The 23,929-nt window shown below is 41.1% G+C and overlaps 1 protein-coding gene across 3 annotated transcripts; it reads left to right on the top strand.

Moving 5' to 3' along the window:
- The first annotated feature begins 473 nt into the window (after positions 1–473).
- Positions 474–20,968, top strand: JPT2 (Jupiter microtubule associated homolog 2). Of its 3 annotated transcripts, XM_029576570.1 has the most exons (6): positions 523–626; positions 4,710–4,800; positions 10,823–10,956; positions 12,750–12,892; positions 13,741–13,786; positions 18,476–20,968. In XM_029576570.1, the coding sequence occupies exons 2-6, from the start codon at positions 4,775–4,777 to the stop codon at positions 18,643–18,645; spliced, it is 519 nt and encodes a 172-aa protein (XP_029432430.1). In that variant the 5' UTR covers positions 523–626; positions 4,710–4,774; the 3' UTR covers positions 18,646–20,968. The 3 variants fall into 3 exon arrangements, with proteins under 3 accessions (XP_029432429.1, XP_029432430.1, XP_029432432.1); XM_029576569.1 differs by lacking the exon at positions 4,710–4,800 and having other exon boundaries at positions 474–626; XM_029576572.1 differs by lacking the exons at positions 523–626; positions 4,710–4,800 and adding an exon at positions 909–1,038.
- The last annotated feature ends 2,961 nt before the right edge of the window (positions 20,969–23,929 follow it).

Below are 23,929 nucleotides of genomic sequence, written 5' to 3'. Positions count from 1 at the left end.
TATGGAGGTAGCCTGCTCTATGTTAACATGTGTTTGTTAGTTTTCAAATTTCACTATAGTGATATGCTAATTGCTACTTTGTAACGATTTTCTTTCTACATAACGAAATAGGCACATTTTGCATTGGGCAGGTTTTTGTTTCTCGATTAGCTTCCTAACTAGGTCCGTCTAAGACGCACACCACAATGGCTACATGTGAAGAAGGGAACTATAGAGGGGGGCCTTTTTATAACCTGAAAGCTAGCTAGGGCCTAGAACTTTAGTTACCTAAAACAGCTTTCCCTAGCCAACCCCACCGCCTTTTTTTTAAGCCAACCGTAGTTTGGCTGCGTGGTTTCAACGGCGCTTCCTTCTAGCCACTCTCCCTAACCCCCTAGTCGGTTCTTTTCAGAGGAGGAAAAGCGTCCGTCCCCGCTTGGAAGCGGTGATTGGTCGCCCTGTTGATTGGCATCACCTTGCGCTAATAAGAGACGCGGATGTAGGAGCGGGCGTGGGGGGTTGTCTGTGCTGCTTGCGGGTAGCAGCGCGAGACAGTTTGGGGTTGGTAGGAGTGCGCGCGACGTGCGGTTCCTGGCTTCCTCTAACATGTTTCAGGGCTTGGACACGGACGGGAAGCCGAGCTCCAGGTGAGTTCTCGGGGCCTCTTGGCGGCGGCGTCGCCGCCTACCTGAGCGGCTTTGTGTCGGGAGAGAATTTTCCGGAGCGGGAGGTGTGAAGCGAGAGTGTCCGACTCTCTCTCCTCCCTGGCAGTGCAGGCGACGGTATGCGCTAAGCGGGGCTCTTAGCGTAAAAGGGAGCCCTCTCGTGTGTTCCGGGTACTGCACGGGCACTTGAGGGCTGCCAGGGCCCGGCTGGCGCTCCAGTCTATTCCCCCATCCGCCCCCCCGCTAATTCTGCCGCTGTCAGCTGCTTTCCTGGTCCAGGAGGGGCAAACGCAGGCGAAGCGATCTCTTCCCCTCCCCGGGGAAAAGCAGTCACAGTGATGGTGTAAAATGCTCTCTCGGCTGCTATTTCTTGCCTGCGACTCCCATGGCTGAGGTCAGACTTAATTTGTATCTTTGCCTGGCTAGTCTTAGTCTTGCGATAGGAAAGTTAAACGAGGCCCGGGTGGCGGGACGGGCCCTGAGTGACTGGCGGGAGGAAGCTCTCCTTTTGTTTCTCCCGTGAGATCCGCACCCCGACGGCGAAAGGGCCCTGCTGCCTTTTGAGACATGGTTACCCTCGGATCACCAACACAGGGGAAGAAGGGGCAAACGTCTGCGGCGGTTTGCCTGACAACTTCATCTTATGTGCCATTGTTCGGAGCGTGGGAATCGAAAAAAAACAAAACTGTAACGATATCTTATGGGGGTAGAAAATAGCTCCCCCCACCAAGGAGGATACCCCATTCAGGATAAACTTATATAGAAGGCTGTTTCTGTCCAAATGCTGCTTTCGCATGTGTTAAGTTGGTTAGGGAATACTGAAGCTTTAATATTTACCTAGCATGGTACATTTTAAAGATCTCTGTAGCATTTTAAGTTTAAGAGCGGTTTTATAGATTTTTCCCTTTGCATTTGCCTGCTTTTTACCTGCTATCTCATCTAGGGTAAAAAAAAAAAATTCAAAACTAAACTGACCCATTAGTTTTCCCATTTGAGATCCTTCATCGTTGGGTAAAATGAACACATTCCCCATATGCAACTTTACATCCCCGAGTCTTGCCCCTTACTTGATTTCTGAACCCTTTTCCTGTTACTACTTTCCATATATGTCCCATGCATGCTTAAAATCAGCTAAAGAGCTGTTCTCTCCCATGTGCTGTCGTGCAATTTCATGCTGCCTTAGCTTCAGCTTTGATTCTTAGGGGACTAATACTTAATCCACCCAACACCTAGATCCCTTCTACCAGACTCATGGTTCTACTACTGCTCTTTAGGCTTATAACTGTAACTCTATACAAGTTACCCCAGTGCCTTTTTGGAAGCCTCATATAGTCAAACTACTACTGTTTTGTGTTGGCAGCCGTTTCATACAGGTTATCCCAGTGCTTCCTTACTATTTTGCCTGCCTACAGTAGATTTTTGTGGGTTATCTTTATATCTGGGTTTTGTCTCCATTGTAATCGCTGGGGCTCTATTCTGTGTATCCACCAACCTTCCCAAGAAGAAATTTTCTAATGTTGCTCCTGATTTTCCTCTAAGCTTCATAATGACTTGTTCTAGGCACTTTTTGCTCTGATTCCTTAGTTTAAATGAATTGTGGTTTGATAAGAGGTCTTTGTTCATAATATAAAAGTTTCTGAGATCCCAACATTCAAAACAAAATTTGTTTGGAAGTTCAGTGCAGAGTCATTTTTTAATAAAGTTCCAAGCTATAGTGTACCCATGTTTCTGATGGTATGTTAGTATGGGATCTGGGATTGCAAGGCTGAAACAAAATGCTACTTAACCTGTTGGAAACTACCATTCATGACTAAAACGCACCAGTCATATGTAATGGAGCTGAGGGAAACTTCAAGCCAGGTGTTTTTCATCCTGAATAACTTATGCTTTCAGGATGTTAATGCAGTTTGTATTTTGATTGAGAAAACAGATTTATTTAAAAAATCTTTCTTTCACCAGGCTAGTACATCTGTATAGGAACCTTATCAACAGGGCCACATAAAATGTAGCATTCAGCAGTTTTCTGACTTCTGCATTTTCTTCTATTTCTTTCTTTGGCAGGTTTTTAGCATTGGCATTTAATCAAGCTTTATGTGCTGTGCTTGCAGAGAAGCTGAAGCCCAGTACATATAGTCCTGCAGTATGATACATTGACACAAAACAATTACAGTCCTAAAGCAAAGACGTTCCAGAGAAATTCTGGCAAGAATGAGTCTAGAGGTCTCTGGAATTTCCCCATGGGGGTTGGCCTGCATTAAATCTTGTTTAAAAGTATGTCTACCCCATACCCTCCAGATTGTAGGACAGATTACACACTTACATTCATAAAATATACATTTAAAACAAACCTGACTTCGGGTCATAAAAATAAGAGCCAAAATACAAAACCTTGCCAGCTAATTGAAAGACTACAATGTCTCTTTAAACAAGGTTTTCAAGGCTGCCTTGAAGGTCTTTAACATCCTGACGTTTTCTTATAGTAACAAAGACAGAGTTCCAAAGTACTGAGCCAGCACAGAAATATGACCTTTCATGTGTATCTGCTAGATGTGCTAACTTAAGTGTCAGGATGTGCAGTAGGTCTTGAAGGGATATATAATTTTTATTGACCTTATCCATGGAAAGCCAGTAGTCCTCAACAGATATCAGCACAGCCACTTTGTATTGTAAATGCCACAATATGGGCAGCCAGTGTAATGATTGAAGGACTAGTGTAACATGCATGCTGACTCTTGACACTATAAGAGTTGCTGCATTTTGTATAATCTGCAGAGGGTGAATTGTTGGGCAAGCCAATGTATAAAGAATTGTAGTAATCCAAACTAGAAAAAAGATTAAAGGATTGTGCAGAATTCTGGAGGATTTAACAGTGGCTTCAAATGTCATAGGAGGCACAGTTGTGCAAAAGAAGCTGACCACCATTTTTTAATATTGGTCTTGTACAGTAGAGTATACTATGACTATCAAAATTGAATTCAGAGGACCAACTAAAAGATGGCATTCTATGAAGGATCATGATTTCAGTTTATGGTCTGAGGAAAGAACATGAGGTTAAAGATTTTAAATTGTAGTTTTGTTCTGAATTCATGAAACTCTAGGAAATAACTTGTTCGTTCTTTAAATACTATCTGAATGTAGAACTGCTGTGCAGATATTTTTGAATAGAATAGAACCATCACTCAACAAATTCAAAAAAGGAGTCAAAACATGGTTGAGTCAAAACATGACTCAACCAATACGTAGACTTCTCCTAAATGGACTTTTCTAAGAATCTCCACTACCTGCTCTCCCCCCCTGGAACTTTGCTGCACTTCATAACCCCTATACCACTTTCTCATTGTTAAAGATAGTTTTCTTAGTTTGTACAAAGTTTCTCTTTCTTTTTTCTTTTGTTATTATATATAATCTCAGAATGTTTTTACGATGCTTATATCTTACACCATTTGCGTTTAACTATGACATGTTCTGTTCATTGTATTTTCCTCCTTTCAGTTCAATGTAAGCCGGTATGATGTGCCTCACGAATGTCGGCAAAGAAAAGTCTATAAATAAAATAAAATATTAGCTTTTAACATTTTAGTAATATGAATGACTGGTATGGCTAGAGAAAAGGATGTAATTACTGATATTGGGCCAAAGCATTTTTCTGTCTCCAGCAACTGTAGACACTATGTCTGATCCCAGAGCCTAGGTTTGACCCTGGGCTGGTAGAGTCCTTGTTGCTCCTGAGAGAACCCTTAGGGGTTGCTTTTCCCAGTGAGAATGTGCGTGGAGTGAAAAAAAAACTTTCTCCAATTTTAGTTTTAAATGTGCCACATGCTAACTTCATGGAGTGCCCCCTAGTCTTTCTATTATCCGAAAGAGTAAAACAGATTCACATCTACCCATTCTAGACCTCTCATGATTTTAAACACCTCTATCATATCCCCCCCAGCCATCTCTTCTCCAAGCTGAAAAGTCCTAACCTCTTTAGTCTTTCCTTATAGGGCAGCTGTTCCATTCCCTTTATCATTTTGGTTGCCCTTCTCTGTACCTTCTCCATCGCAACTATATCTTTTTTTTAAGATGCGGCGACCAGAATTGTACACAGTATTCAAGGTTCGGCCTCATCGTGGAGTGATGGAGGCATTATGAAGCTTGCTGTCTTTCCTATTAGGTAATGTTAAAATCAGGATCTCCTGTGGGTTTTTTTTTGGTTCTGACTGTATTTCACTTGAGACACTGTGTGTGAATACAGCATGAGCAATTAAAGTATTCAGGAAAAGAGATTTAAAAATAGGCTATGCTTATTGTAAATAGTGATCTTGCTTTAGTAGTCTAGAGAACCACAACATTTTTCAGTGACTTCATCACAGACTGAGTGGTACAGAAGCAATATCTTCTAACTTCATCAGATAATAGATATGTTCTGGACTTAGTGCAGCAGGACTCTGGTTTTCTGGCATTGTCCCTGGTAGAGCATGCTTCCAGGGCAACAGCTTGTGGGTGCTTACTCTATTCTAATAAAGCCAGATCTCTGCTCCTAGGGCCACAACTCTTGTATTTATTTGCCTAGTGGAGCAGACCTTGTTTCTGGTTCTCTTGTTGATTCTCTGGAAGAGCTGGGTCTGGTAGGTAAGTTCCTAGATTCCAGCTGAGGCCTGGTTGAGCAAACAGGTGTCTGCTCCCAGGATCCTGCAGGGCCTAGTTGAGCAGAAAAAAAGGTTTGGTAGGCTCAGGAGCAGTTCCTTTTCCAGGCTTCCTCCTTGGGGCTGGGGTACCCTCCTCCTCACCCTGTCCATTGTCTCATGTCTGTTGGGCCTGGTTGGAAGAGACAGCAGCAGTAAAGCTGCTTGTATGTCTTTAAAAAAAAAAAGTCCCTTCACTGTTCCCATGACAGCCAAGGCCAGGGAGAACAAAGCAGCAGGAAAGAAGCATGTTCTTATGGAAATCTCTAGGCAGGTGATGCATTTCAGTCACCAGTGGGGAGTACCTGCTGGCCTTGGGCAGGCTCTCTATTGGCCTTACTGCCCTGGAGGTTAGCTTTTTTGGGGGAACTGCCATTTTCTGAGAGGGCAAAGTGGGGCAGTTTATCTTCAGTATAGTGTAATCTTCCAGTCAGCCTGTATTGCAGAGTTTTTTTCTCCAGGGGAGCTAGCTTGGGAACTATAGCTCTCACACACGACACTGGGAAAGCAACAGAGCAAGGGGCACAGATGATGCCTGCTACTGTAGCAGACTACAGGTCACCTGCTATTTTAAATTTTCTACATGAACTTGGGCTCCCAGACCTTATGAAGCACCCTCCTGTGGATGAAGGTCTTGAGATCCTCCTCCTCTCCTGGGAATTTGGTTTCCTGATTGTTTATGTGGAGGCCTGGGGGGGGAGAGATCCAAGCTCCCTGTACTGCCTAGTGAAGCCTTGGAGGGCCTGCCTCACTGGAATTCTTTGAGCTCCTTTTTTGGAGTGGGGGGGGGGGGGGGCAGATACTCTTGTGGAAAGGGGAACTCCTCTTGCTTATCTCCCAGGTTGGTGCTTTGCATGGCAGGTTCACATGTCAAGGTAATTCTGGGAAGAGGCTCTACCCTCCCAGGTCATGAATCTGCCTAAGGCTTCCCTCTCCACAAAGCAGGTAAATGCCTGGCCCTTTCTGAATGGGAAGCTCCTTTCAGCTTAGATGAGCCCAGGAGCAAGCTGTCTTGTTACAGATAATACTGGCAGGTTGATCTCTTTGCTGGTCGGTGAGCATAACCCCAATAGTCTGGTCTCAAGGTAAGGAAAAGGATTGGGTAAGAACACATTTCCCTATACTCCAGTACATTAAACATAAATTAAGTTGGTACTGTGTTCACCACTGCAAAATTTTGTTTTCCTTGGAGGAAGACTTGTGGGGGAAACTGCATGTCATAACTTTCCCGCTACTAATGATTAGTTCTAGTCCAAGAAGTCTTCTGCTGATGTGAACACGAGTCTCCTCGACTGCTGAACTCTGCAAGTCTGACTTAGCACACGTACATCTGATCTATAACTGCTAACAACCCAGCTCGTCCTTGCTGCCATTGGTTCCTCCCCTGAGACCTTGTATATCTTAAAGTACTTCTGCTGCTCTTATTTTGATCCAGTTGGGATAACTGTTTTTTGCTTTCGGCTATTGGATTACCTAGTGTGTGTGGGAGGGGTAATAGAATGGCAAAATCTGAAAGGACTTGGGGGTATTACAGTTGCACTTTTTTATTCTGGATAAATGTCATATGATAGGGTGGACTGTGGGTTTTGATTTTATTTCTTTCCCCCCTCTACATTAAACCCTAAGACGGATACAATGCCTACTTGCTCTCAGACCACATGCTAATTACTAGAGCTGGAAAAGTTCTCCCGGTGTGCTTGCCCTAAACTAGGTATAAAGCAATCGGGGGGGGGGGGGGGCAGGTATTTTGGGCATGCCATGCATTAAATGCTAGAAGACCACTTTTTTTCTTCAATGGCTCACTCCTAAAGGTACATAAGAACATGCCATACTGGGTCAGACCAAGGGTCCATCAAGCCCAGCATCCTGTTTCCAACAGTGGCCAATCCAGGCCATAAGAACCTGGCAAGTACCCAAAAACTAAGTCTATTCCATGTAACCATTACTAATGGCAGTGGCTATTCTCTAAGTGAACTTAATAGCAGGTAATGGACTTCTCCTCCAAGAACTTATCCAATCCTTTTTTAAACACAGCTATACTAACTGCACTAATCACATCCTCTGGCAACAAATTCCAGAGTTTAATTGTGCATTGAGTAAAAAACTTTCTCCGATTAGTTTTAAATGTGCCCCATGCTAACTTCATGGAGTGCCCCCTAGTCTTTCTACTATCCGAAAGAGTAAATATCCGATTCACATCTACCCGTTCTAGACCTCTCATGATTTTAAACACCTCTATCATATCCCCCCTCAGTCATCTCTTCTCCAAGCTGTAATTTTGCACATTTAGCTGTTAGGCTTACTGTGTTTCACTGTAGCTGTGCTTTTTTTCAGTTTTATATTGCAGCATTCAGACTCCAATGAAACTAATATACTGACTCTAAAATGCCATTTTGTAAAATGATTAGTCTCAATGTTAATTTTTAACAGCAAATGGTCACAAGATGTAAGGAATATGATAGCTTGAAAAGCTGCTTAACCAGTACAACTGTAATAGATTCAGTTTGGACAAGTCTTTGATATTCTGGATCTCTTTATATAGCTCTTTTTGTTTTCTGGACAAACAATTTGGATAGTTCTTTGTACCAACTTACACCTTGCTGTTAACCAGATTTTAAAAAATCTACCCTTTTCACGCTTCCTTGAATACAAAAAATGTCAAATTATTAGATGACTTTGGGGATGTCTGATACCTTGAATTGGATGAAGATTGGGCATGGCACAAGAGTCTTTCCTCAGATATCTTGGAAGGAGACTACCTAATTCAAAAAATGTATGTTCAGTAACATCTAAGTGTAAGGTGTCTGCTTTTTTTTGGGTTTTTTTAGTATATCAGGAATTCTGAGCACTCAGAATAAAGATAAAATGGTCTTGGTCTACCCAGATCTTAACTAGCCTAGAAATGGAAGTAGGGACTGTTCAAAAACTTTGTCTTGGCTCTTTTTTTATTTTATTTTCCCCCATATACTCCTTACTCAGTTTTGTCTTCTGCTAGGTATGTTTTATTCCTTTAGCAGGATACATAACTATGTAGCTTATTACAGGTGTGTGTGTTGTGAAGGTAAGGAGATAGTGTGAATTCCAAACTGAAACTATCTTCCTGCCCCACCACCCCCTCCTTTCTGCTGTTGGATAGAACAGCGATTCCCAACCTTTGTGTCATGGCACACTATCATCATCTTCCTTTCCCGTTCCCTCTCCCTTTCACCCCACCCTTGGCACAATCACCTTCTCTTCCTGTCCCTCTTCCATCCATCCATCCCCCTGGCATCATCACCTTATCTTCCCTTTCCCATCCCCTGGTATCACTCTTTTCCTTTCCCCTGGCATCATTCTCCCTCTCCCTCCAATTTTCTGTTATTACCACCTTTCTTTCTCTCTCTCCCTATCCCTCAACTCTTCTGGCATCACCACCCCCACTTTCCTTCTCCCTCCACCCATATGGCATCACCACCTTTTCCCTCTCTCCTGATATCACTTTTTTCCTCCCCACTGCCCAAACTCTCACATCACCATATCTCTGGCACCATCATCTTAATCTTCCCTGCATCATTACCATCTTTCCTTCTCTGTCCCCCCTACTATATCACCACCTTCCTTGTCCCTTTACTCTGCCCCTCATCACCTTCCCTTGTTCCCACCCTCTGACATAATCTTCAGTTCCCTCTTCCCCCCCCCCCCCCCCCCCCCCCCCCCAGCACTGTGGCACATTCAGTTCTTGCTTCTTGTCCCTTCCCTCTCCAGAGCTGGAATAAGTCTGAGCAGCACTTACCTGCTGTTTCTACTTTCTCCTCTGCCAGCTTGTCTCTGCAATAAAAGCATGAGACCAGCATGTCTGGTGAGAGCTAACAGGGCAGCAGAAGCAGATAGGTGCTGCTCTGACACCCCCTCCTGGCAGGAAGGAAAAACTAAGACTGCCGGAGGCTCACCGGTGGAAACACTGGGATATTACAGAAAGATGATATGATTTCAGTTTGGTATTCAATGTGCTTGCTTGTCTTTTCCTTTCCCAGTCCCATCCCTAATCCAGTTTTTCCTCTTCTAACAGGTTTTTCAGTTTGGGAAGTTTCCCAGTTGCTGTATGATTCCAGAATGATGTGCTGCTTTACACCATAGCATAACCATCTTTCATTTTATTGGCATGAAAAACTTGCTTCCACAGTAACGCAAGGCTTCTGTAATGAAATGTGTACACTTTTCCTCCTCCTTGCACACCTGATAAAAACTGACCGTTAGTGTGTACTAAAGGGAGCAAACTGAATAGGCATGCACAGAAGTGCAGTAAAAATGAGCATCTAATATGTTTCCCCCTTTGTCAAACTGTCACTAGCTGGAAAGTGTGCCTTCTTCATTCACACTCGCCTATCCAGTGGAGTGCCGCCAGCTTTTTTTTTTTTTAATGGCAGGAGTTTAGCTGAAGCCATGAGCCCCAGCAATGCAAGGGTTGGCTTTTTTTAATTCCATTTCTGAGCAAGGAGTTACCGTATTTTTCGCTCCATAAGATGCACCTGACCATAAGACGCACCTAGGATTCAGAGGGGGGAAATTTAAAAAAAAAAATTGTGCTAAACCGGCTCTGTGTCTGGGCGTCTTATGGAGCAAATTAGGGGAGTGCATAGCTTTTTTTCTTCTCCCCATTTTGTTTTCGGGGTCTGGGGAGGGCCATTTCGGTCCACTCCCCAGATCAGAAAACTTTTCTTTCTCTGGGAACCCCCCCCCATCCCAACCCTTTAAATTAACAACCTCCACCCCCCTGACCCCCCAAGACCTGCCGAATTAATTTCCTGCAACCCCCCACCCTCCTGACCCCCCCAAGACCTGCCAAACGTCCCTGGTGGTCCAGCGGGGGTCCAGGAGCGGTCCGGGAACGATCTCCTGGGCGTGAGCCGTCGGCTGCCAGTAAACAAAATGGCGCCGACGGCCCTATGCCCTCACTATGTCACTGAGACCGACCGCTGCTATTGGTCGGTCTCAGTGACATAGTGAGGGCATAGGGCCGTCGGCGCCATTTTGTTTACTGGCAGCCGACGACCCACACCCAGGAGATCATTCCCGGACCCCCGCTGGACCACCAGGGACGTTTGGCAGGTCTTGGGGGGGGTCAGGAGGGTGGGGGGGTTGCAGGAAATTAATTTGTCGGGTCTTGGGAGTCGGGGGGGGGGGGGGGGGGTTGTTAGATTTTTGTTTGGGTTTTTTTTATATTCGCTCCATAAGACGCACATACATTTTCCCCCCACCTTTGGGGGAAAAAAAGTGCGTCTTATGGAGCGAAAAATACGGTACATTTTTTTTTTTTTTTTTTAATATTGGAAATTTAAATGGAATTTGTGTGGCGGTGCCAATAATTGTAATGAACACACTTTTATGATAAATTGTGAGGGAAGTTTGCCTTTAAGAAGTGTGCACAGCTTAGTGCACCTTTAGTACATAAACCTTCAGGAGCTGATGCATGTTCCTGCAGTAATCTCAATCTTTATCCTGTGCCATTCACTACTAATGTCTTCTTAACAGGGTTTTGAAATCTGAGGGAGGATCTAACAGTCCTAAAGAAGATCCAGCACCCACCAAATCACATAAGATGGCATCCGACATCTTTGGCTCTCCTGCAGAATCTCAGAATGTACCCAAGAAATCAAACCCTCCAGGTGATGTGCACTATCCTATTCCTGTCAGTGCTCCTTTTTTGTTTTGTTCCTTTGTGTTAGATCTCTAAATGGTGTCTTTTAAACGTGCTTATTACAACTTTTTTAAAGAGTAGGTTTTTTTTATTTAGTTTATTCTAAATGGCTTTTCTTGTTTCAAGAACTACAAATTTTTAAGAGAATTAAAAAAAAACAAAAAACTAAAGCATGCTCTATTCTGGATAAATGCTTTTGGACTTAGTTTCAGGATGAATCTTAACAGAGGATAAACAGTTTTCAATGTTTGGTTTTTTTCTTTCTCGCATATTACTACATTGTACCGAACACTTTAATGAAATAACATTGTATACTGAATAGTAGAAAATCAGTTTTATGTATTATATTTTTTACTTTATAGTTACACATTGAAAACTGTACTGGGGAGGGCAAGTTTGTAAAAATGAATTGTATTTATACTCATTGTATGTAATACAATGGCCTGACATTCAGCACACAGAGACGCTGCACTGTTATAATGGGGAAGCCTGGCTTTGACTAGTAAGACTCCCCTTCAGAAGCAGCTTCACAGAATTCCCATAAATATCCTTGATCTAGTTTTAAGAAGCTTTCCGTGAGTTATTCTGAAATTTTTGACATAAGACCACATGGGCACAACACCATAGTCTAACCCCAGCTCCAAAAGTGTAAGTTTAACTGCAGCTGGAGGTGGTCAAATCTGTTCCTGGTATTTCTTAATTCTCAAGAAATCAGACTTGACTTCTGTGTACCAGCACCTCCTACTGAAGCTGAACAAATTGTTAATGCAGGAGATGTTTGAGATGAACAATCTCAAGACAGTCGTTCCTTTTCATTCAAATGAGAGATTGGATGTGTGCTTCTGAAAGTGAAAGATGTACACATTCCTGTTCACTCTGCTTATTAGCACACAACCAGTCCAAGGTGCATCTTTTTTTTTTTTTTTGGCCTCTTGCCATCCCTGAGGAAAAATGTTCACAAAATGCCATACAATAGGGATGGCACAACTTCATCAGGGAGTCTGTACCTGGTTTTAAAAGTGCTGTTTTTATGTTTAAGCAATGTTTACTTGTAGTACAAATGGTCATAGGGTGCAAAGAATATCTTGAAAATATCCTTAATCAGTAAAACTATTCAGTAGTAATAGATTCAGTTTGATAAATCTACTTTGTAGAGATAAGGGTCTTTCTGTCTTGTATGTTTCAGAAAAAGCTATATAACAAAAATCTTAATGATTTAAACTTGGTTATTTTTATAGTTCTAGTAGATTTTTATTTTTTGGACAAATGTAATTATCTGAACAGTTTAGATTCTTATTTTGGACCAATGCATAGCCTGGTTTATTTCAACTATTTAAAAAAAACAAAAAACAAAGTACCCCATTTCTCTTTTTTTTTTTTAATACTTAAAAGAATAACATAACTTTTTAAAATTAAAAGTACTATTACATGTTAGGTAATGACTGATTCTGTTTGGGCATGTTCAGTCAGATATGTTTTTTAAATAAACTTGTTAAATATATTCCCATGTTGTAAGAAACGAGTCCTATGCCTGTTTCCACTTGCAGGGCAAGTGTAGTTTCATAATGCGTTCCATTGGGCTTGCTACTTCTGTGTTTATATGTAGCTTCCTTGTGAAAATCCCTTGCTGTTAATAGCTATATTGAAGACTAAATCATGGTGTGTTAAGGCATCATAATATAGATGCACACCTAACAATAAACAAAATAACTTGTTGCTCAAACTTGTTCCAAGTTTATTTTGCACTGATTTGTATTTCAGGAGGAAAGGAAAGTGGCATTTTTCAGGCATCTAACCCTGTTCACGTTCGTCAGCGCCCTAATCCTCCTGGTGGAAAGACCAGTGATATTTTTGGAGATGCAGTATCTTCAGCCGCTGTCCGACCACATCCAAATAAACCCAAGGTATCTTTGCAACAATTCAACCGTGGAAACAAGCAAAAGAGAGATGCTTATTTTCTCTAAAACCTGTATACACAAACTTGTGGGAGATGGGAGGCTCTGGCTTGGTTTCTACTCATTGGGCTGTCTGGAGATGCACTATTGACAGATCCCGGGGGGGTGGGGGGAATGGAGTCTTATCACCCAATGCTGATCCCCTGTAGCCAGCCTTACAGTATAAACATAATAAATTCTGGAAGGAGCTATGGCACCTGGCAAAGAGCTATTGCTGCAATAGCTTGATTAAAGGATAGGTTGTGAAAAAACATCTGGATAGCTGCACACGATGGCTCCTGGCATTGTAGCCCAGTAGCTTCTAGTTCTGATGAAGCTGGAAGCCCAAGGGAATAGAAAGATTGGGATAAAACTGTATTTTTAAAGGGTCATAAAATCAACTAGTAAACACCAATCTCCAAAAAACAGATAATGCAATACTAATTGCTAGTACTGAAGATCTGCTGTAAAGTTAGAATACTTTAACCTTTCCATGTATACTAGATTTTCAGATGGCTTAGTGTCAACTTTTTTTACTTCATGTAGTAAAGTTTGCCTTAGTAATATGAACCTGTAGAACTGCACAGTATATAGCTTGCATTAATCTAACAATAATAGTCCTCTTAGTTCACAAGACTTGTGAGCTTAAAAAATGCAGTTGGAAACGCACAAGTTTACTAGAAGACATGCTTTATTCAGGCTTCCTTACACTTATAAGCATAACTGACTTCTTGCTTAGTGAGCAGAGAATGGGGAGAAAGTGGAATAAATGACTAGAAAGCTAATGCCCCAAGCTGATTTTTTTTATACTGTTACAGGACAATATCTGTTTACGGGAAGGAGATACAAACCTTTGTGTGAAAGGTAAGCATAGGACATTTGCTATTAGGCTAATCTAAGCTGCAGAATATGTAACTCAGTTGCAGAATGCTATTGCGATTGACTTTGAACTGGAAACATTGGTCTATCTTTTCAGATAGCTCTAGCAGATTAGAAATGATATTCCCTGAAGGTAGTGCTGTTTAAATAGTTGCTGGGTTTGCCCTCTGTCTCCATTGTATTACTTATAGAGGCTTTAGCTTATGGAATTAGGGGTAATGATTTGATACAGGGGATGAGTGCAAAATTTCATTGCATGCAGATAAGCTAATACACTTGGCCAGCCATGGAGTCTGCAGTTCACCTGCTGCTCACTGGGTATATTGAGGTAATATAGTATGGTTTCTGATAACCTGACTTTGAAAATACAAAACAAACTCTTCCATCAGCCCTATTGCTATTCCTGAGGCTTTGGCAGATTTCAAGGCAGCTGGTACAGGATTTAAGTATTTAGGCATATAGAGAAGACTTAAACCTAGAAATTTACATAAGACAAATTATGATCTATTCAAAAAGTTAAGGATTGGTGGGCTGGTAGAATCAATTTGTTGAAAAAGAGAAAGCTTGGCAGGATATTCAATTTCAGCATCTTCTATGTGATGTGCCTCCAATTTTTGCTGGATAGAATAGTGCTTTTACCATTTTGACCCAATAAACGCTCAAGAATTAAACTCCATGCTCTTGGGATACGGAAGGAATTTGGAGGGAGGATGGGTCTCCAAAATCTAAACTTTTTTTTTTATTACTGGGCAGCAGGGTTATCGTGTCCAGGAATTGGGGGTTGATGTTGCCTTGGAGCAGGCCTGCCCAAACCTGTCCTGGAGACCTCATAGCCAGTTGGGTTTCCAGATACCATAATGAATATGCATGATAAATTTGCATATGATGGAGACTCAGCATATGCACATTTCTCATACTTATTCATTGGATATCCTGACTGGGACCCCAGGGCAGGATTGGGAAGCACTGCCTTAAAGGCTTTATGTAATTTGCATGCTTGGCTGTTCCTGCCAATCAACTCTCCTTTAGTTAGACTAGTACTACTGTGTTTGTTTTAGCCCATACATTAAAGGTTTGGCGAGCCTCATGTAAATTTTTGGGACCTATTTTAAAGAATCTTTGCTAGCCTCTCTAAATAAATCTAGCTTGGTAATATGTACCTCCCCCACCCCCCAAGTTTAAGAATCTGGTATATAAGGGGGTTGAGGCTTGTCTGGCAACTGAGGGGCATTCCATCAAATATTTTGAGTCTCTGAAAAGGGAATTTGATGTCCCAAATATTTATATAGTTCCTAATCTGTTCAATCAGGTGTTCCAGAGACACTTGGAAAGGAGTTGGGTAGTTTAGTAACTACATCTGGTTGAGGAAATGTCAAACTCATACCTTTGTTAGGGTTGCCTATTCTATTTATAGATGTATTCTGGAGTCACATCATGGTTGGGTGGTACCCAAAAGTTGACTGATTTAGACTTTTGAGTTAGATGAAGGCGACTGGATAAGAAAATGCCATACTGGGTCAGACCAAGGGTCCATAAAGCCCAGCATCCTATTTCCAACAGTGGCCAATCCAGGCCATAAGAACCTGGCAAGTACCCAAAAACTAAGCCTATTCCACGCTACTGTTGCTAGTAATAGCAGTGGCTATTTTCTAAGTCAACTTAATAGCAGGGTTATGATTTGGAAATCTGTTTAAAGTGTGTTAGGAGGGTGAAAATGGTCAGGCTTTTGCACAGCACTTAAACCTCTGATTTTGCTCGAGTTTGGTTTTTATTTGTTGGCGAGGTTGCAGTGGACATGTAGACTTCTCTGGTTTTTGGGGGGAGATTGAAAATGAAATATCAAAGATTAAATTCCCTTGGATATATCTTCCTTTCTGGATTTGCTTGAGTGTTTGCATGACACTCTAATCCCAGCTAAAACAAGGTTTTAGTTTCCCAGCTTTTGCTAGCTTGTACTCTTCACTAATGCCTTACATTGTAAACATACTCCAGATATTATACCATGGTGGAACCAAATTAAGTTGTGTCTAATTGTATTTGTGGGTCATTTTTGTCTTATATGTAATAACCATCCTGTGTGCTTTTTGATCATTTTTTATTGTACTCAGGAAATAGAGCACACTACAAATATAGTTACTGGAACTTCCAATTGTACAAATTAGTGTGAATTACTCTGTTCAGTTTTAATCAGAATGAGGATTCATTAAGTTTGTCTAAAATTAGAGACTTACGTTTGATCAACTAAATCTAATTGATAGTTTCAGTGATTAGACATTTAGATATGCTTAGAATTTCTAAAGCTTGAGGTCTGAAGTCATTCTTAGTTTTGGGGTAGATAGCCTGTGATTGCTACAAATTGGGCAAACTTGTGATTAACAGATTCAATCTGTTGTGCTACTTAAGCATTAGTTCGTTTGCCAGCATGGTGACGAGATCAAGCAGTTGAAGGAGATGGGGGTGGCTTTTCTCTGTGAAGACATCTGCGTCTTTATTCTGAAAGGCTTAGCTGAGTACAGGCATCTCTGGTCAACATCTGTTTGTACCACAGATCAGGCAGGCTCATTGATCTGGTCCCTTTGGTATTGCTGGAAAACTCTCTGATAGCTGCTTTCTTTGTTGCCTTTGTTTCACTTATATAGAAATGAATAGGCCTAATGCATATGGATGAGGGCCAATCACAGCTTTGGGTGTTTTACTTTTTTTTTTTATATGAAGTGAAGTTAATTTTAGCAGGGAGAGCTGCATGGTCTCAAAATATTAGACATTTATTAGATTTTCTATACTGTCGTTCCGAAGAGCCATCACAACAGTTTACAGCTTTTTAAAATACATAGAATAAATACATTCAAAGCTAATAAGACAGTTTAGGTTTTAACTATCAGTCAGCATCAAAGCTTTGTTTCAAGCAACACTGACAGTGGCAGCAGTACCAAGGATGTTTTATATTCCTTCAGGGCCTGCATTTCTCAAATCTGTCTGTGCTTTGCTGCTGCCTTCCAGTTTCTTCAGTCAGAGAAGAACAAGCTCCTTTTTAAGATATGCTTCAACAGTGGCCTGAATTGCCCCTGCACACTGGTGTTATACATATAAAACTTTTGTCAGGTCACTGTTCATGTTTGCAAGTTAAATAGTAAAAAAAAAAAAAAAAAAAAAGTGACAGTTTGGATACAACTGTCAGAACACCTATTAGCAAGTGTGTGACGTTTTAGAAGTTAAGTACCTCCATTTATATATTGTAACTTTAGAGTGGGGCCTCCCACAGCTTGCCTTGGATTGTAGCTAATTCTGTTATCTCAGCCACAAATAGAGGGAGTTTTGTCAGTTAGCCAAGGTTTGACTGGCTCAGCACCTCTTAGTACTTTACAGATTTTTTTTTTTTTTTTTTTTTGCACCATGGTTTCAATTCTGCATCTAGAGGTTTGCAAAAATGCACAGTAATAAATATCCAAGACCAGAAAGCCTGAATGCTTTTGTTTGCACCAAGGGGAAACTCACATCTTTGATCACTTTCATAAGAACGTGTCAAGATTTTGAAGTCTGAAGACAAATTTATACTGGTGTATTCTAATTCTGTCATGTAACACTCATCAAACTTTGCTCTGGAGAGAGTGCATACACCAGGGCTCCAAAATGTTCCAAAAAAAACAAACCATGGGGTAGTCAGCAAGACACCTAAGTCATTTCATTTCTTCCCAAAGTTCTCTCTATCAAAATCATCCAGGGTCAGTCATACTGCAACCTCCTGGCTGAGGTCTCTCCATTTCTGCTGCTGCTGCTCTTTGCTTCAGGTGTGTAGACCTGCAGCCCCTTGGAAAAGGATTATGGAGGTGAGAGGAAGGCTGGTCTGCAGCAGTGCAAGTTGTATCGTGCATTGTTTTACTACCTAGGGGACCTTGGTTGCCATTGGTGACCAGGGAACTATTTATGGAGTCCTGATATACACAGATAAATTGACGGTGTGCTTTTGAAAATGGGTCTTTGGATTGAATAGTTATTTGAGATGTGCAGCTCCAAAAATGTTGTTGCTCTTCTGTATTGTGGTTTTTTTTTTTTTTTTGGGATGTTTGGGTTGGCTTGTTTGCTGAACCGAAATATAAATAAACAAAAGGCCTCTAGGCACCTTAGAACCCTTCCCCACCACCTAAAAAAAACAAAAAAAAAATCCTGCTTCTGCTTATCTCGCTTCTCCTGCCCCTGTACCATTTTTAAATGTTCACTGGAGAGATAGAAGGCAAGGGGCAGGCATTGACAGCATTTTTGGTGGAAGATTTGTATGAACCCCAGATCAGTTTCCTTTTCTTATTTTTGAAAGGAAAACTAAACTTTATTCAGTTTTGAAAACAAAATATAGGACATTTAACTTCCTATTTTGCTTCAAACTTGTACGTGTGGTTAGTGCTGTGAGAGGCTATACTGTGTGCAAACAATGCTTTAAATTCCAGATTTATTAGTTTGCATTATGCAAGCCACTTCCTCTGGAGCCAGTCATTTTTGCTTTGGCCTTCATTGTGCATTCACCTGTTTTTGGGTTTGGAGGTGGCAGACATGTTTGTTTTTGTAATAGAACATAAGAGCCATTGTTCTGAAATACCTGAGGAGTATTTGTGCTTCAAAGTATGTTTGACAGATAGTGCAACAATTCCTTACCCTTGTATCATTTTGTTTCTTGAACAGCTGTGGAGAACATAAGATTGCAGGAAGACTCTGAGCGGGAGAAGAGAAATCTGGAGAGAGAATCTACCACCACAATGAACGACCATGAACCTAGACTAGGGCCACGACCACGGTGTCATAACAGAGTACTCAATCCCCCTGGGGGCAAATCGAACATCACCTTCTACTAACAAATTTTTCATTCTTTAAGTTAGCACAAAATGCACTTCTATCTTTGGTAGTGGGGAGAACAGAGGTATAGAAGACTTTCTTACTGTACTCTGTACAGATCTTTGGAAAAATATAGTACAGTCTTCCAAGTAGATTCTTTAAAAGCCTCAAACTGAGGAAGGTTTGGTTTATGAGAAGTGTTTGTTCAATGGGAATGGGGCAGTGTTTCTGCTTTAAAAAAAAAAAATACAGGGTAAGCATAATTCCTACATCAGGAGAACAAACTGAACCTGTCATGGCTTTACTTTGTTACATGCATGGAGGTGTAGGCCTATCTTTTTCCTTGAGGACATTAGAAGTAAAAATCCATGCATGCAAAGGAGCAAAACCAGGACTAGATTGCCTATCCTCCTTCACATAGAGCTGTATGGCTGCCAGTGTGTTACATGCCTAGAGTTGGGGATTCAGAGGGTTTTCCTTTGTTGTAATGTTAGTGTTCCTAGCAGTAGAAGTTTGCAGCAGTGATGCATTATTGCAGGTGGAAGTAGTTTGCAACCTTTATAGCAGTTTCCCATACTACAGGAGGAAAAATTGACTTTCCTTTGTAAACCTCTTGAAGACTGCCCAGGTACTGAAGTGTTTGGATGTTGCTTGATATATTAAAATTCTTCTGTCCAGATCTGTGTTCGGTTGGTCCTGGACACACCATGAAGATTAAGCTACCACTCCTGTAGCAGCATCTGAGGAAGGCCAGTGGAGCATGCTGGCTACAGCGATTTTTGAAAAATAGAACAGAAAAAAAAAAGATGAGGCAGCCACATAGTTTGTGTATAGTTTGCATTCTTATCTTTGGTACATTTTGCTATAGAATATTAACTGTTTTTGATGAATTTATATAGGTGCTGATCCCCAAATGAAATGACTGGAAATATGATCCTCCAGGTCAAACTACTGCTTTTATAGTGAATACAAGAGAAGGGTTGTACTGGAACTCTGTTTATATGAATGTATTTGCCTTTGAAAATTGTCACAAAGCTGTAAAATTGGTTTTGCTGAACCTGTAAGGATTTGGGGATGCAAATACAGAACTATAATTGACTGACTGAAGCTGTGAGAATCTGACACCAGTTCTATGCATGCTACTACTGCTTGATTCTTTGGCTATTCTGAAGATGTTTTTATGATAGCTGTTCTATAATTAGCTATCCTTGTAGCTCTTTTCAATCTCTAGGTTACATGTACAAAGTTTGTGTTCTGGATCTTCTCCTAGATGTACTAATGGGTTGTCCCAATGTTGGTCTAGTCTTCATTTAATTTTTTTTCTATTTTGACTAGCTTGTAAGGGTTGTTTTTGGGGGGGTTTTTTCCCTTCCCATGCTACTCTTCTAAAAATTGAGGATCCCATAATTGGAGCCTTGCAGTTTCCTTTTTAAAAAGGACAGACATGGTGGAAATTTTCATCCATAAACACAAATTCCTGGCTGTATGGCTGGTGTATTACCTTCCTACAACTATTAGTGCTGTATTCAGCTATAATGCTGCTTTTGTACAGTTACAAATTGTAAACCAAAAAAATTGCATGCTTTACCTACCTACATTGCTAGACAAGGATTATTTAACACTTGAATGATTCAGAATATTCTGATCTGCAGAAAACACCCTTAGTCCTCTAGTTTTTAGGAAGATGAGAGAATACCAGACTTAGATCCTATAAACATTCTGCCAATAGAACTGGTTAGCATTGTATTGAAATAGAGTTCAGTATAATTGTTTCCTCCAACTTCATTATCTGGTTGAGTACTGCTTAGTATATGTGGTCCATGCTGTCAATCTTAAGGGTAGAGTAGTAGTTCAATTAAGTCTGTGAATGGGTTGATAATACTGTTGTCTTTGATTTAAGAAGCAAAGTTGGTCAAATAAGAATGTATACCTGCCAAACTTATCCTAGTTCTTGTTTTGCCAAAACAATCATGTTATGTTGTCATGTCTTCTAGTCTGAAACGTTTGGGTATTTCCTGCATTAGGACTAATGTGGGAGTTTTTACACCAAAGACTGATCAGTAGGATCACCATCCTGGCTGTAAAACTCAGCTCTTCATCTACTACAATTACACAAAATGCTGACTTGGAACAGTAATTTCTAATCTGAAGCTGCTCTGCTGTACTAGAATGCCTACAATCTTAGTATGTTCCATAAACTGCAATATCTTTAATACTAAACACGTGCCTTGGGTCCCTACTCATTCCTGTCTATTATAGGCAATCTTTCATTTAAGGAGTAAAATGCAAGCAAACTTGTTAAACTGTACATCTTAATAAATTGCTGTATTTTTTTAAATACCATCCTTGTTGTAAATATAGGATTAAAACTGTATATATGTAATATGAAGAAATTGAGGTAACCCAGAAACCTCTAAAGGTTATTGTATTAGCAGATGGAATGGATTTAGCTTTGCAAAATCAGCACTAATTTACTACATTATGAGTGCTGTGCTTAAATTCTTAGCTTTTAGAGTTGGCAGGCTCTGTAACTGAATGAGCCCGGTAGTGAAAAAGTTGATTCTTGGCCTAGGCCACAAGTACCTCCTGTTTGCTGATGGACACAAGGGGTGCTTTCCTTTTCCACTATTCCTTCCCAGGTAGGCATACACTGCACATGTACATTTTTTTTATTTAGGCACTACAAACATGTTTAGAACTAGTGGTGGGTTTTATAAACTAGTTTCTAACCATGTAGCTGAAGTAGACATCCCTTTAAGAGCAGCACTGCTGGAGTACTTAGGTTTCAAAAATGAGCTGCTACAATTACACCAAGATACTCTGAATAGAAATTGGCATAAGAGACCATGTGGCATTGAGTGGCTTTTCCTCCCAGTCAGCTCATACAGTCTCAATATCAAAAGACCTATTAGCAGTCAGTCTCAGGCCTGCAGGAAGACATTTCATGCCCTTTCAGTCCTGTTTGAACTTTGGGTGGTGGTCCACTTTAAAAATTTTGCCTGTCACAATTTATACCGGTGTCTTTTGCATTTTAGTACTAATCTACTGAAGTTTTTAAGCAGTGGCTTTAACTACTTACTAGTCTTATAGTGATAATACTGACAAACATAAATGAGATCAATAGGCATGCTGTTTGGCTAAATCACATACAAGTACCTGAATGTAACTCACTTTGAGCAACTGATGAAGATATCTAGATAAGATTGTTCTGCTTTATATTGCAAAGCAACCTTTTCAGACTTAGCCACTTACCAGTTTGAAAAAGTGCAGTAAAGAGATGCTGGACTGATCCTTCTGAGAATGCTAAATACAAGTGCATTAAAAAACAATAGCTAAAGCATAGAGGTAGAATAGGTGGACAGTGCACAGGTCTTCCCCCCGAAATGGAAATCAAGGATGAGCAGGGGTGGCCAACTTCACTGTGGGAGAGCCACAAACAGGCCATGTTTTCAAGCTGACAATGAATATGCATGAGACTTGCAAGCACTGCCTTTAAGTACATAAGATTTGCCATACTTGTTCAGACCAAAGTTCTATCAAGTCCAATATCCTGTTTCTAACCGTGTCCAAGCTAGGTCACAAATACATGGCAGGATCCCAAAGGGGTAGGTAGATTCCATGCTGCTTATCCCAGGGATAAGAAATAGATTTCTGCACAACAGCTTAAAAATAGTTTAATGGACTCTTCCAAACTTTTTTTTTAATGTAGCTACACTAATAGCTTCCTCTGCATCCAGACAGGCCAGTCCATAGCCATGGTAAAGCATGCCACCCAGCAGATGGGGACAATTGAACTGACTCAGTCACACTCAGAATACTGGCAAGCTGATGTCAGTACAGTGCTTATGGCTCCTGCAGATAATGGGACATGCATACTTGTGGGTGTGAACTTAGGCCAGTCCCATAGGACAGGTAGACTGGAGACAGAATCCTGAGGTGGTGCTAGTGCTCAATCCCTCAGTTGAGTACCCTGCCATAGATTTGATGGCTTGGGGGAAGATGGTTAGCCCTGTCCCTTGGGCAGTAGAGGCTCCACTTTCAGTGAGAGTAAGGAAGGCAGTGGGCTCAGCACTTGTGCTCTCCCTATGTTACCTCATAAGACTTGCCCTTCTGGGTCAGACCAAAAGGTCCATCAAGCCCAGTATTTGGCTTCCAATACTGGTGAAGTCAGGTCATAGGTACCTGGCAGGATCCCAAGGGGGATAGAAGGATTCAAAGCTGCTTATCCCAATAAATCAGTGGATTTCTGCAACTCTTATCTTAATCATTAATTGACTTTCTCCAGGAACTTGCCAAACATCCATATTTTTTTTAAGGCAACTACACTAATAGTTTATCACTAATGCCAGAGCTTAATTATGCCTTGAGTAAAAAAATATTTTCTTATTGGTTTTAAATATTACCTAATAATGTCATTGTGGGAACACTAGTCTTTGTACTTTTTTGAAAAGAGTAAACAACTCCCTCCCTTCTTGAGGGGTGGCTGGTCTCCATGTGTATTGGGCAGGCTAAACTGATAAAGGGGATTGAATGGTTCCCTATGAGGAAAGGCTAAAGCAGTTAGGGCTGTTCAGGGTGGAGAAGAGCTGGCTGAAGGGGGGGAGATAATAGAGGTCTATAAAATCCTAAAGCAGGCAAGCTCAGGTAACTGTGAGTCTTATTTACTCTCTTGGATAACAGGACTAGGGAGCACTTCATGAAGTTAGCAAGTAGCACATTTTAAAACAAATTGGAAACATTCTTTCACTCAGTACAATTAAGCTCTTGAATTTTTTGTCAGAGCATGTGGTTAGTGTAGCTGCGTTTAAAAAAGGTTTGGATAAGTTCTTGAAGGAAAAGTCCATTACAGGTCATCAACTAAGCTGACTTAGCTGTAACTATGCCCTATTTCTGGCATTAGTAGCATGGGATCTATTTGTTTGAGTACTTACCAGATTCTTGTAAGCTGGATTGGCCATTGTTGGAAACAGGATGCTGCTTTTGATGCATCTTGGTCTGAGGCGGTCTGGTAACTTATCAGGCTGATACAGTACAATGCGTGCTGGGGGGGGGGGGGGGGAACACGTGTCCAACCCCCTGAACCTAATAGCGCCCTCAACATGCAAATGCATGTTGAGGGCGCTATTAGGTATTTGCACATGATTCAGAAAGTAGTGCCTACCCAAAGGTAGGTGCTAATTTCTTCGGGCACTGGGAAAGTGCACAGAAAAGCAGTAAAAACTGCTTTTCTGTGCACCCTCCGACTTAATATCATGGTGATATTAAGTCTGAGGTCCTGAAGAGTAAAAAAAAATGAATTCAGCC

Source organism: Rhinatrema bivittatum, chromosome 14, assembly GCF_901001135.1.
Source record: "Rhinatrema bivittatum chromosome 14, aRhiBiv1.1, whole genome shotgun sequence".
Classification (NCBI taxonomy): Eukaryota; Metazoa; Chordata; class Amphibia; order Gymnophiona; family Rhinatrematidae; genus Rhinatrema; species Rhinatrema bivittatum.
The sequence above is the reverse complement of the archived record's forward strand: the minus strand, read 5'-3'. Positions and strand labels throughout refer to the sequence as shown.

What these genes read in the sequence shown, in the direction of transcription:
- JPT2 (XM_029576569.1), top strand. Translation starts at nt 586, where the DNA reads ATGTTTCAGGGCTTGGACACGGACGGGAAGCCGAGCTCCAG. An exon ending in CAAGAAATCAAACCCTCCAG is followed by an intron (nt 10,957 to 12,749) that starts GTGATGTGCACT and finishes TTTGTATTTCAG; the next exon opens with GAGGAAAGGAAAGTGGCATT. An exon ending in TACAAACCTTTGTGTGAAAG is followed by an intron (nt 13,787 to 18,475) that starts GTAAGCATAGGA and finishes TTTCTTGAACAG; the next exon opens with CTGTGGAGAACATAAGATTG.